General features: G+C 36.0%; 1 protein-coding gene across 12 annotated transcripts in view; it reads left to right on the forward strand.

Moving 5' to 3' along the window:
• PLEKHA7 (pleckstrin homology domain containing A7) overlaps positions 1-14365 on the forward strand; it is a 165639-nt gene that overhangs the window by 137426 nt on the left and 13848 nt on the right. For 8 of the 12 annotated variants that reach the window (XM_069803740.1, XM_069803743.1, XM_069803742.1 and 5 more), the window contains 10 exons: positions 843-923; positions 2958-3026; positions 3191-3271; positions 4619-4768; positions 6468-6569; positions 10146-10254; positions 11358-11596; positions 12616-12804; positions 13054-13171; positions 14010-14089. In XM_069803740.1, coding sequence (XP_069659841.1) covers positions 843-923; positions 2958-3026; positions 3191-3271; positions 4619-4768; positions 6468-6569; positions 10146-10254; positions 11358-11596; positions 12616-12804; positions 13054-13171; positions 14010-14089 — 1218 coding nt within the window. The remainder of the gene's footprint in view (positions 1-842; positions 924-2957; positions 3027-3190; positions 3272-4618; positions 4769-6467; positions 6570-10145; positions 10255-11357; positions 11597-12615; positions 12805-13053; positions 13172-14009; positions 14090-14365) is intronic. The other 4 variants (XM_069803744.1, XM_069803746.1, XM_069803751.1 and 1 more) reach the window with 2 other exon arrangements.

The raw sequence follows: 14365 nt of genomic DNA on the forward strand, positions 1-14365 counted from the left end.
AAGAGCAAAGGAAAGAAAAACTCAATTTTCCACACAAGCTTCTAAGATGACTTTGCAAATAAGGTGAAGCAATCTTCCCTTTTCGTGACTATGAAATTGAGTTCAAGCAGGCTACAGGAGGGATGGATGGGCAGCCTCCCTTCAGAATATTTTACAAACATTCCTGAGCAGGTTATACAAAATATGGATGAGGAAGTACAGGAACATTTGTGTCACTAAGTATGAATTGTGCAACCAGTTGAGGCAAATCTGGGGCCTTCTCAGTGGTTCGGCAGTGGTCCTGCTTCATTCTTCTGCAGTCGTACTGTAATATCTGAAGCTGTTTCGTCTACTGCAGTTGAAAGAGGTTGCTAGTGCGAGCTGATAGATACTGAAGAATATAGTGCATGGGCAGGTATTTGTTATGGGGGGAAGGGTAAGTGTGACTGAAATGACTTTTTTCACTGAGGTTTTAACTAGGTTGCTCAAATTATCATTATAGAGCTCTTGGTGCAAGTGTTACTGTGTATTACATGACAGAAAATATCTTGCTGTAATTCCCAACACTCTTAAAACTGCAATTGGACAAGTCTGAGCAAATCCTATTTTGCGTTGTGTGTTTGTATGAGTGTTTTGCAAAAGTAAAAAAGTCTTATGGTTGGATGAACAGTTTACCCACAATATAACAAGATAAGTGGATACCCAGTTGTAGCTTACATACCGGCAGATTATATAAACCTCAAGGATCGGTGTGACGTAAGAGCATGTGATTACTGCTGCTCATGGAGTTTTGAGTTGTAAGGTTTGTGGGGTTTAATTTTTACATCTGTAACAAGCTATTACTAAACTTTTGTTTGAAACAGATAGAAAATAATGGACCTCTGATCAACATGATATACAAAGTGCTAAAGAACTCAGCACAAGGGTTACTGTCCAGTATACATGTAAGACTGCTTGCATCTGAAATGCGCTTATCCATTGCTTTTTAAAATAGCAGTCAATGTTTACATATTCTGGCTTTTACAGGTGTCTTACGGTAAACAGTAATGCTTTCTGTAAGATTCCCCCCCCGCCCCCTTTTTTTCTTTTTCTCCCCCCGCCTTTGGAGTCTGTATGCGAAATTATGGCTGACCTCAGTGTTTGGTTTCATTTTATCATGTTTTGAAAATGATTGTGCCAAGTGGTGACTCCTATGTGTAATTTTGAAAATGTGAAAGCATGCTAAATCTTCATTATGTCCTCATGTTCACTGCTTGATAATTAACAAATTCTTTACAGTTCTGATTATGTAATTGAAAATATCCCCAAAATCTGTAGACTGTTTTTTATGTTAACTCCATTGCTTTGAAAAAGGCTTTTGCATTCTCTTAGCTTGCAGATAATTAAATATGCAAAATTATTACTTTGACATGCTAGTATTTATACATATATTTCATTATTTGTTACTATTATACATAGAATTTAGCATTTAAATAATTCTGTTAATACTTTTGAAAGAAAGGATTTTTTTAAATATATGAAACACATCATTGTTGAAAATTAAAATATCCAAAAATTGAAAGCTTTGAGAGGCAGTAAATGCTTTTGATTTTGGTGGTGGGTAAGCAACATTTCACCACATGAAAACACATGCTAAGTCTTTGAGTCGAGTCTGCCATTGAAAGAGAAAAGACAGTAAGCTTAAATGATGACCATACTCTTCTGTCTTAAAACTACTTTGTTATTTGAAAATACTATGTGTAGATGGCTAACTTCATATAACATGTTAGATGAGCAACTGAGGCTGTATTAAAGATTTAGCTATAGTTACAGTAAAATTTAATTACTTTAAGAAAGCTAGCATGATCCTGTAGGTGCCTGTTAGGTTAATAAGTAAACTATGTAGCTTCAAGTCTGGAGCTTGCCAGGCAGTGAAAAAGCAAACTACCCTTCCTACCCCACCACAAAAGCCAACAACTTCTGCTCTTCTATTAAAACCTCTGCTTATATATTATTAAAGCCAATATTTAGGTGAATTTTTCTTCATAAACTCTTGCCTGTATACGAACAGAAATATACTGTATATGAGTACCATACTTCTAAACACCAGGTGTTTCTTTGGTAAGATAGTATTTGCTTTAATCAATATTTAAAAGTGTTCTAATCTAGTAATATTAAGTCATTAGATTTTAAGGTTTTTAAAAACTGTATGATTAATGAGCTGTATTCTATTGCCATTTTCATAACATCATTTATTCACAAAAAGGGTCCCATGTAGACAGTGGAAATAACAAACGTTTTTACAGAGATAGACATGCCTTCATTTTAAGATTGCTGTGAAGGTTGGAAGTATAATATAGTATAGTTTCTGTACTGATTTAAAAACTGTGTTATGTGAGAAGATAATCTCACCAGAAATTGAATATGAAACCAGTGATTTCTGGAACGAGAGATTTGGTATATTATAAACATGTCAAAATAGATTAATTACATTTAATTCCCCTATAGCTCTTTTATAGCAGTCTGTCTTTAATAAAATTTGCCCAGTACTATGGAAGAGACTGTCCTTTGTAGAATGAAATAGTTGCCAAAAAGTTGTATTTTTAGTCATTAATTAATGCTGTAATACTTGCAACCACACATTTAAAGGAACTATTCAAGTCTCTTGGCTTCAAGAAAGCTATTAAAGCTGAACTGTTAAAACTATTAGGTTTTGCAGGAACTGGACCTTTGTAAATATAGACAAGTGGAGTTATGCTGTTTTGAACAGAATTTTAAGCTACTGTTAAGAGTTATTAAATAGTCTAATATAACTAGTAATCCTTTCTGATAATGTTTTTTACAAACTAAAGCCATATTTGAAAAACCTTGTATCCAAAAGGTTACTTATCTTTGTTAATAACTGTGAATATTTAACAAAAATTTTCTTTTCATTGTTGAAGAATAATTAGGTTTTAATTTCCAACAATTTCTCAGTTCTTTAAACCTGTTCCTCTTAGGTGACAGGGCGTGACACGTTAAAAGAACGAAGTACAAAACCTGTCAAGATTGCAGAAAGTGATATTGATGTAAGTATCAAATACCACTTCAGAACCTCTTGCATTGTTTTGGCTATTTATTTTGTACTGTTACGTGTTCACATTATTATGCTCTTAAGGGTAAAATATTGCTAGTGGAGACTTTTCTGCTTGGTTTTTAAAATCTAACATTATATGTATGATTTCATTTTCAGGTCAAGCTAAGCATTTTCTGTGAGCAGGACAGAATTCTGCAGGACTTGGAGGACAAAATAAGAACCCTTAAGGAAAATAAAGTAAGTAGGTTAAAAAGGGGTTTATAAAATTAAATAACAACTTTCATCTAATCATAAAATACAGAATTACAAACAAAAAATCAAAATACTGGATGCTGCTTGCATTGTAGTAGTTTCCTTTGGACATGTATATAAACTTACATAAGGAAAAGAATTAGTTTTTATGTTAGGATTGAGTACCCACTTTTAGAAAACGTTTGAAAACGAATGTTTTAAAACCATATACATTTAATTTTCTGGCATTTATTATAAATTGGGGTACATACACTTTTCTGTGTAGTTTTGCTTTATGTCTTAATATGTATATGGTGGGAGTCTGAGTCATGTTTCCTTTGCAGTTCTTCCCACCTGCACAATGTTTGTAAAAATAGCAGCGTGCAACCATATTGAGCTCTCACTGTAACTTGTGTCATGGTTTGTTGTTGTTTGTTTTTGGTTTGGTTTTTGGTTTTTTGTTTTTGTTTGTTTGGTTGTTGGTTTTTTTTTTTTAAGAAAGGAGTGAGAGAAGGGGGAGAGATTCAAATTTGTAGTAATTTCAGAAACCTATGCTGGTTTATATATAGTGCTGTGAACTTAGTTCTGAGCGTTATGACTGAAATGCTGGAATATTTTCTGTGACAAGTTTGTAGCTGGAACCCACCTCCTTTCCTCTGTGCCCATTCAAGTCAGAGTTCAAATAGTAAACAATAACAAAATGGTTTGCCTTTCCTTGTCTTTCCTGGCCTATATGTATCTTTATCTGCTTCACTGCCTGTGAGCTACAGCTGTCAATAAATCGAGGTAGTTCAGAAAAAAATGTGTTCTAAAATGAAAGTACTGTCCAGGTGGATCCTTGAGAAGAGCTACTGTGCAAAAATTATTCAGTGTTATTTACTCCTGACTGAATGAATTGGACCTACTTTGTGTTTTAGACTTTATTTTAATTGCTCGCATGGCTAATTCAACTATAGCAGTGAATGAGAACCTATCCTTAAATAAATAGCTAATGCTGTGCTGTGGTAGGGCTGTCACTGCTCTAAGGGAATTTTTCTGAAACTGTAAATTGCAGTTTTGTACAGACTGTAAATAGAAAAATTCCCCTTTCAGTGCTTTGTGTTTTCCAGTTTTGGCTACTTAACGTAAAGATTGAATGGAAAATATCAGATAATTTTGGTTATAATAGTTAATTAAGGCTCTTGCACTTTTTCATTTACATCTTAGTCTCCACAACAGGAGGCCAATCCTAACCTCTAGTGGCTTATAAGAAAGACTGGGAGCGTGGAAGACAACTTTTATATTCCCGCGGGTAGATAAATAAAATTCCATGTAAAGCTGTTGTAAGCTTACTGCCATCTCCTTCTTTGTTAGGATCAGCTGGAGTCTGTTTTGGAGGTTTTACACAGGCAGATGGAACAGTACAAAGACCAACCACAACATGCAGAAAAAATTTCTTACCAGCAGAGACTTTTGCAAGAGGATCTCATACATATTCGGGCTGAAATATCCAAAGTTTCAACGGTATGTGGTTTTGATTGTTACAAGAAAACCATAATTAAAATACCAGTTAGAGTAAAACTGTATTGTTTGTTGGATAGGAGAGTTAAGTCCTGTTCTGAACTGATTTGGTTAAGGTACAGGACAATAAACCAGAATAAAAAAATTTAAACAATCTCTCTAGCTTTCTTTTTCAATGCTCCCTTCCCACCCCCCCCCCCCCCCAAAAAAGCTCAAAAAAACTTTTTTATACCTTTTGCATTTATGTATAGGGCTTAAATTGCAATTCTTTCAGCTAGTCCTTTGAAAATATAAATATGATTCCATGGTATTTTTCCAGGGGAAAAGGAATTGGGAAAGTCTGTTGATGTTTCAGTCAAAATTTACTGTTGATATTATGACTTAATAAAATTCAAATGCAATTTAATGTTGCATTTTTATTAATAAAAATATTTCTAAGAATTGGCCATGAAAGAGAGTATATTAAACCTGGGCGTTGTGTACGCACTGTATTATTCCTACCTCTTAATGAATATGGGACTAGTTCTTCATAAGATTGTTTCTAGAATTGCATGAACACCTTTCCTATAGTAAGATTTGATCATTAAAATGCTAGTATTATTTATATGTATATATACAGTGTTTTGTACCTCTAGAAAATGTATGACTTTCGCAGACAGCATTTAAAATTTAGTCGGGAGCATAAATAGCAAGTACTTGTAAGAATGGCTGTACTGGTCCAGTCCAAGGCTACTTCTAGCCCAGGGTTCTGGCTTCAGCAGTGGACATAAGCAGATGCTTAGGGAGTAGTAAGGATGGGAGAGGTGGGTTCCAACTTTTTTCATCCAAAACATCATTTGGCAAGGTATTGGCATAGATCTTTTCCCCGGTGTGTGGACAGCCCCTTTCTTTTACTTGTTTTGAGCCTGAATTGTATATGTTTCATGTGATAGACCATTATTCTCGTATGAGAAAGGATAGAGAACGGTCAGTTGTTATCTACTCTCTCTGTGCCAGACATGGTTTCATTGATCTCCATTATTTCTTGCCCTCAACTCCTAAGTGATCTCTTTTCCAGACTTCAGAGGAAAAGCCTATTCCATCATTCCTTACATAAAAATGCTCCAGACACTTAATTTTCCTCAGTTCTGGGTCAGAAGGCAGACAATGGTGTCATGAATGCTGGAGATAATCTAAGTAAAGTAAGGGTAATTGGATAGCCTTGTTTTCCAGGTGTCTGCTTGTTTATTCACTTCTAATGCCATTACAACACAGTCTGTAGAACTTTTAAAGGATAACCTGCTTTGTGTTTCAAAACATGAGTTCTGGTTTAGGTGACTGGATTTTAATTATAAACTTGTTTACATAGGGGAGTGAAGTAAAAGGAAATGGAATTGGAATAGATTTGATTCCTTCATAGCATATTAGTCATAGTTCAGATTCTATTATGTGCCAGTTTTATGCTTAAGAAATGGTTTTGTGTGAGGAAGATGGCCAGAGTTTTTTAACTAGGGATTCTTGACTTGATCTTGCAAGCTATAAAGCATTTTGAAGTTTATCATCAACTCCCAGCAAAAATGTAGACTACAAAAATGGATTTTTTGCTTCTTTTTATAATAGAGCAACACCATCTTAAAAACACTTTGGTGCTCAATTAGAGAATGGATAGAGTGATTTTGAAGTTTATTGTAACATTGTATTAGAGTATTCCCTCTGTTAATAGGAAATGGAAAATGCCTGGAATGAGTATCTGAAATTAGAAAAGGATGTGAGCCAGCTGAAAAAAGCCTTACAGGAACAGATGAATAGTTCATTGGTATCTCAGGTGAGTCCATTTCCAGACACTGGTTTACTTATGAGGATGATTTTGTCTGAACTGGAAACTGTTATCTCATAAGAGAAATCCTCTGCAATTTTTGCACTGTATTCAGTTGTCATGTAGTTAAGTTTGCAAAGTTCAGACATTGTAATGGCATAGCTGTGCAGTAACTAGCTATCTTGCAGCATCTGTAATAGTTTCTCATAAGTTGTCTATGCAAATTTGTCATTATTTTATTATGTTTTTATTACATACTGACATCTTGACATTGATAACGTATTTAATTTATAAGACTATGCAGGACTTCTTAGTCTTCCATTTATTTGATCTGACATTGTTGGATTCTTCGTCTGTTTTTAAGAACATCAGTCACTGGCTTGTTATTGTCATTACTTGTTCTTTGTCATGTTCTTCTATTTATGGAAGATTTATCTCTGCAGATTGTTTTGTGAAGTGGAATAAGTGTTTAACAGCCATCAGTAATTGAAAGGCATCTTGGTTTTAAATCAATTATTCAGTTTTGAATCTTATGAAGAAGCTTTGTTTGAAGCTAAGTTATTCTGTTTGCTGAACTGGATGTGGCATACCAGATTATTTCTACATACCTGGTTACAACTGGTGATTTTATTCTTAGAGCAAGGAATACAGTCTGGATTATTTTTCCTGTGTTTAAGCAGAACGGTTTTGTTTAAAAGACAAAACACAAGGAACAAAGCTAATGTATACCTTTTGCTCAAATCTTAGCCTACTTTTCCAAATATCCTGGACCAAAAGAGCTCATTAGTTAAAAATTTAAATTTATTTATTTGCAAGAGATTTCTGGTCAGATATGGATTGAAGTCTATTTATTTTCACTATTAATGGATAAATGTTTTGTATCAAAGCAAGAGTTGTAAAACTTTTTTAGATTGCATCAATCTTCAAAGCCTATTTGCATTTACTTTTAATTTTGGGGGGTGGGGGAGTGAATCAGTTTCTAGAGCCAGAATATTATGTAATTGAGCTCAGCTGTAGAATACATCCCTCCAAAAAATCCCAGAGGTATTTTAGAATAAAATCGTCCCTGTATGAAGTTATTTTGTTTAACAAAGGGAAATTACAGGTTTAAACAAAATATACTTTGTTAAAGTACTTTAACAATTTCCAGTTGTGCACTGAGCATGCTTAAAATACTGAATGTGTGGCATTTGATTCAGCAATACATATAAAGGGAATGCGGTTTGCACAGTAAAATGTTCACTCAGTTTTATTATTATATCACATATATGCATAATTATTAAAAGTGCACATGCATGCACATACACAAACATATGCATGTTATGTGTTTTGTGTGTGTATACTTATTATAGATATATATGTATGTATGCATAGATATGTTTGTCTTTGGCTAAGATTTAAAAAAAATGTTTCTGAATACCTATTTTGGAGATACTAAGAGGAGCTGATTTTTTCAGAATGTACTGAATATTCTTAAAACTATATTCCTTCAAAGAAGTCTGAGTTCAAGTACCCATAATAGTTAGAGTTTTTTTGATCTCTGCCCAAGGGTATGTAGACTCAAGATTGTTTATCTAGTATTTTCCAATAGCACTAAATTAATACAGGCTGTATTTAAAAAAATGCAGCCTTCATGGAATGTTATTAAAAATTCAGTAAATTTACAGTCTCAAGTTGCTGTAGGAAACAGCTAATGTTGTTTCTATATAACATTAATTAAGAGGTTAAAAACTAAATGTTTCAACCAGCTCAAAGTAAATCTTGCTTTTAAGAGTGTAGCTTCGTTGTCTTTTGCTTAAGGGTTGGGGGGATCTGGGCATGCTGAAATTAACTGAGATGTGGTATTTTGTCAGTGATAACTTTTTAGTTGGTAAGTGTTTCTCCCCTGGTTTTATAAATCATTCTAAATTATGTTTCTGTGTGAAGGAAGTTAGAGAAATCGATGTATTTCTCCAAGTTACCTTTTTATGCTTGCCCATAAAGTATATTTATACCCTTTCATAAACAGCAATCTTGGCTTTCATAATTTAAAAATAAATTCATCTGCTTATCTTTTAGATCTAGTCCACTTTTGATCTAAAATATTCTTTTCACATCAATATTTAAGTAATGGGAAGAAATAATATTAAAAGATCTCCTGGCTTTTGTACATTACTAATCGAACATTTTCTGAGTGGTTTCAGAAGCAGGATTTTTTCTACATGTGGGGTTTTTTTAATCAGTTCTGAGGCTTGGTTATTGTAAATCCATCATTTGGTTCCTTGTAGTATGATTAATCTCAGAAAACTGAAATGGAATGTGCAAATTTATAGATTGTATCCTGACAATCTTTCAAGATATGTCCCATCTATCGAGTGAGTTTACTACAGGCAAATAACGTTCTCCATCATTTAAATGTTTGTGTTCTTGGCACCCTGTTTGCTGATCTGTAACCTGGCTGAACATATTTTCTGATCTAAGACAGAAAGTGGAGAGCAATTTATATGCCTGCCTTAGCTCTATGAGGTGTAAGAGCTTTTACTAAAGTTTTTCTCTTTCAGACTTATAGGATTAATTAGTGGTTATTTTGCAGCTCATGGCAAGTGATGGATTTCTAGAGTTCTTGAGCAGTTTGTAAGCAATTCTTAACTAAAGTGTTTCACTGCCTTCTGATTCCTTTAATACTACTGTTTTCCTCTTGGTTTTCCTAAGTTTATTCTTCATGCCAGTTTTTGAAGGCAGAATCACCAGGCTTTGATTAAGTAGATGAGATTAGCTATTTATGATGATTGCAGTGAACATCTGACTGAAGCGGTGGCTTCTCTAGCCAAGGCCTCTGGCTGCAAGATGCAATCAAAGGGGGAGTCCGGACTGTAGACAAAGCTTCCCTTTCTTTCCTCCTGGAAAGCCTCCGTAAAGCAAATAGGATGCAAGATGAGACCAAATCCTGGAACAGCAGCAATATACTGTTTCAACCTGTAATACATCATGTCTAGTAGACCTACCAACACAAATATAAGCAGAAATTAAATTTGTCAGCCCTTCTGAGTTAGTTTTGGTTTTATATTTCATCCGTTAAAAACTATTAGGAAGTTCATGGCAGTATTCAGGGAAACTATACTGATTTTTTTGCTTTTTTAAAAATTGAACATACCCTTAAAGGTATTAAGATGAGTTTCTTAAGGCTGCCTTAGCAGTCTTAAGTGTGTTAGTATAGAATTTAAGAACAAAGTTGAAATGAAAAGGTTCTGTAAGCTCAATTTATGTAGAACATTAAACTAGGTTTTTGTAGCCTCAATAATATTGTAGAGAAAAATGTAGAGGTGTCTCTTTCCCCCAGTCTTCTATAAGAAGTCTTCCAAGACTCAGAAAATGCTCTAATAAATTTTATGGGCAAGATATGTTGGTTTGTGTTGGTGGTTTTTGGTTTAGTTTTTATTTTATTTTATTTTAAAATAATCATTTAACTCATTTCTAGACTCATAAGTTTTCATCTAAGTTCTGAAACATTAGTTTGGTTTTGGTATCAAAAGAAGGGTAAGCCCATAATAAAATAAAAATGAGATATAATTGATTTTTCTTTTTTTCTTTTACTACAAACATCAGGAGAAAACACAAATACAAAAAGACTTGTGGAGAATTGAAGATGTTACAGCTGGCTTGAGTGCAAATAAAACAAACTACAAAACCATAGTAGACTCTATCAAGAATCCAGGTAAGGAGAACATAACTAAAACATAAAAAATATACAAGTGGAGCTGATCTTTAGGTCCATGCAAATAGTCTAGAAGTTTGCTCTACTGCAGAAAATCCAGTTAATTCTGCTAATGGCTGCATCTGAAATCTCTGTTGATTGAGCACATTTAACTTGGTGTTTCTTTGGTTGAGGCGGCAAAAAGGTTTTTTGTATTTGTTTTCACATACTGATGGCACTAAAATGTAACGACTGTAAAAAGAGAACAATAATAATAATAATGGGCTGAGTTCTTCAAGTTGCAGAAAGAGTTTCTGTCGCACGCCAGGCTCATACCAGCATAGTATCTATTCTGCATTCTGTCCAGGAGCTCCTCTCTGTGTTCTTCTCTGCCTTCCTCCTGACTGCCTTCCCCCCCCCCCCCCCCCCCCCGTTTTTTTCCCCCCCTTTCCCTTGGATGCTGCCCAGCTGCCCTTGCTGCAGTTGCCTTCCCCCTCCCTCTTCAGGCAGGTGTTTGGTGGGTAGAGCAACAACATCAGCTATGGAAAAGAAGAGGGGAAAGTGTGTGGGGTCTGTCTTTCAATTGCTTTATGTTTCAAAGAAAAGAGTGAATGCATTGGGATAGCAAGAGACTGTTAACGCCTATTGTACATTCACTTTATATTTAAAGTATCTTTGCTTACCTTTTACATACAGAGATAAAATAGTTTTGAGATGGTGAGATCTTATTTAAGGTATGGCTATGAGTGCCTAGCCTTGTCTAGGTCTACAGGCATCTTAAGGAGCCCGTGGCATGGGGCCAGATACAGCCTATGAATTGACTTTGTGTGACTGTCGGGCTTTTCCTTCCTGCCCTCCCACTGCCCTCTCCAAGGAATTTTACTGGATGATGCTAAAGCATGTGTTTTTATTTTCTACCTGAAAGGCTTGCTTGATCCTCATCAAGAAAAAGTTTTCCACCCCTGCTATAATGTGTCATTCAAACATTTTTATGTCCAAAAAACCCCCCGTTTGTGTTCAAAGCAATGTGCCTGTTTTATGAAGTCTAAGGATGTTGATTGCTATTCTTAAGGACATTATTGATGAGAAACAACACCTAACACATTTGCATATTTCTCCCCTAGAGAGAAAAATAGTGCCTTCATTTTCTCAGTCTTCAGTGCCTTCCTTACCAGCTTCCCTCGCAACTGCGGAGAGCAAACTTTCAGTTCCACAAAGCCCTCCACCCAGTCCGGTTAAATCCTCTCTGGAGGTTAGACTGTATCCACAGCCTTATTTCCAGGCCAGAATGCAGCACCAAGCACAGCAGCTGAAAAAAATTGAGCCGCCTCTTCAGTCACCAATTAAGCTCAAGCCAAAGGTTGTAAGTACTGCTCTTGTGAGATTCATTCACTAATGCTTCCATTTACTTCTGGCAGAAACAGTTAAAGTTTCATGGTTACAGAGTGCACACAGTGTGGAGGCACAACAGGGAGACGCTTAAGGTGTTTGTACTGAAATGGAGTGATATAGCACTTACAGCAGAATACATGTGCATAACCTGGCCTTTGTGTACAGTAGCCTGTCCTGGTTTCAGCTGGGATAGAGTTAACTGTCTTCCCAGTAGCTGGTACAGTGCTATGTTTTGAGTTCAGTATGCGAAGAATGTTGATAACACTGATGTTTGCGGTTGTTGCTCAGTAGTGTTTAGACTACAGTCAAGGATTTTTCAGCTTCTCATGCCCAGCCAGCGAGAAGGCTGGAGGGGCACAAGAAGTTGGCACAGGACACAGCCAGGGCACCTGACCCAAACTGGCCAACGGGGTATTCCATACCGTGTGACATCACATCCAGTATAGGAACTGGGGGGAGTGGGGGCGGGGGGGATTGCTGCTTAGGGACTAACTGGGCATTGATCGGCTGGTGGTGAGCAATTGCACTGCACATCACTTGTACATTCCAATCCTTTCATTATTGCTGTTGTCATTTTATTAATGTTATCATTATCATTATTAGTTTCTTCTTTTCTGTTCTATTAAACTCTTCTTATCTCAACCCATGAGTTTTACTTCTTTTCCCGATTTTCTCCCCGATCCCACTGGGTGTTGGGGGGAGTGATAAGCGGCTGCGTGGTGCTTAGTTGCTGGCTGGGGTTAAACCACGACATAGCCATATGCTGTTTTAGAACATACCAATGCAGAGCCTTCCTTGGTAAAGCTTTGTGGTTGATTAGTTGTTTGCTTTCTTGGGTCTTGTTTGGTTTCTAAAGCCTCAAGCTCCTGGTGTGGACAGAGAGCGTGCCAGGGCAGTTGCAAATAACTCATATAATGTAATGAACTTCCAGTCGGTTTATGCCAGACTGTTTTCAGAGCTTGCCAAATAGGTGTGCTTTCATGTTACCAGGATGATGAAGCACCGCCCAGACCTCCTCTCCCTCAGTTGTACAGTCCCGATGATCAGCCACCAGCTGTTCCACCTCTCCCGAGAGAAGCCACTGTCATCAGACACACATCAGTGAGGGGCCTGAAACGTCAGTCAGATGAAAGAAAGAGAGACCGAGAACTCGGGCAGTATGTAAATGGAGATTATAGGGTGAGCACTCATACACCTGTACACCGGCACTTTACTGATATGTGAACCTATAATAAAAGATATTATTGTCTGTAAAATACATGGACCTCTAGGTCTTGTAATAAGGACAAAGAGTAACGGCAGGAAGAGATCTATGCCGTATAATGGCGGAGAGAGATTTAGTAATCCAGAAACAAAGCTTTAGGATTTAAGATTATTAAGACTTGCTGTCCATGTTTTCATTTGAGCTGAGAGTATTTTTCCATATAGGTGGAACTGCGTTCATACATGAGTGAACCAGAACTAGCAACGATAGGTGGTGACCTCAGCCAACCTTCCAGTGGTTTAATAAGCTCTGACAGTGGATACCAGACATTACCTACCCGTGGTAAGCCAGGAATTTATGTAGTTGATTTTTAACAGTGCTGTCTGTATAAGAGCTTTTCTCTCCTAGGATTTTCTGGAGATTGTTTTTATCATCAGATTATCATTTTTAGATTAACTATACAATGCTGTGAAAGTCTAGAGATTTTGTGCATTTTAATGGTGCTGTTAGAGACAACCAGCCTTTTGCAAAGCAACTTCATATATACTGCTTAAAAAAAATAGCAAAACATGAAATTAGCTAGTAGAATGTCTCCTATATTCAGAGTTATTTTTCCTCATAATTTCTGTGTGATCTTTTACAAACTCAGGTATTTTTTTAAACACTTACATTACCATTGAAATGAAAGTGATAAAGAGTATAATGCCCCCAGACACTCCATCCCCACTGTGCTACACTCCTGCAAGTGTTTCACAAATGAGGATAGAGAGAATATTTGGGGAAGAGCAATTAATTTCTTAGCTATTCTCTTCTTATTTCTTTGCTTTCTAACTGCGAATGTTAAGGTTTGATTTTCTTCATAGATGTGATGATTATTTGTACAGTTTATCTACTCTTGCACAGCTGAGTTCACCCCATACCCCATACCTCATTTAATATAAGCTTCTAAATTATTGTAGATCCTTCGGAATTTTGATAAATAGTGACCCGAAACACATTACTTCTGGCTGAAATGAAATTTCATGCCTCTCATGATCTCCGGAAGTGCAAAATGTGAAATGTGGGCTAAAATAGTAACCAAAATGTCATAGAAAAAGCAGGATAATTTAGAAAATATCTGACAGATGTCTTCATTTTGCATGTCACTTGGTTTTAAACCATTCTCTTTTTCCTTATAAAGGTTTATCTGGATCAACTTCCAGATTGCACCAATCATCTACCATTTCATCATATGCAACACTTCGAAGGGATAGGTCCAAGGTAAGTTTTAAGTGAACATCTGAAGGCATATGTCTGAACTGTTCAAAACATTTAAGCCCAGAATATATTTTGCATACCAGTAAGTGGGATTGTAGTAGCATGGGAGATGACCAACACCTATGACCTAATAAAATCTCCAATTTTTCACTTTTTTAAATGAATTGGGAAGCAGACAGACAACTTACTGCATTTGAAATAGATCTATGAAACAAGGTTTAGAACCAAAAATCAGCACTACTAATACAAAATATAGAGTTGAAATATACAAATTAATGC

This window comes from Haliaeetus albicilla, chromosome 16 (genome assembly GCF_947461875.1).
Source record: "Haliaeetus albicilla chromosome 16, bHalAlb1.1, whole genome shotgun sequence".
NCBI classification, from domain to species: Eukaryota; Metazoa; Chordata; class Aves; order Accipitriformes; family Accipitridae; genus Haliaeetus; species Haliaeetus albicilla.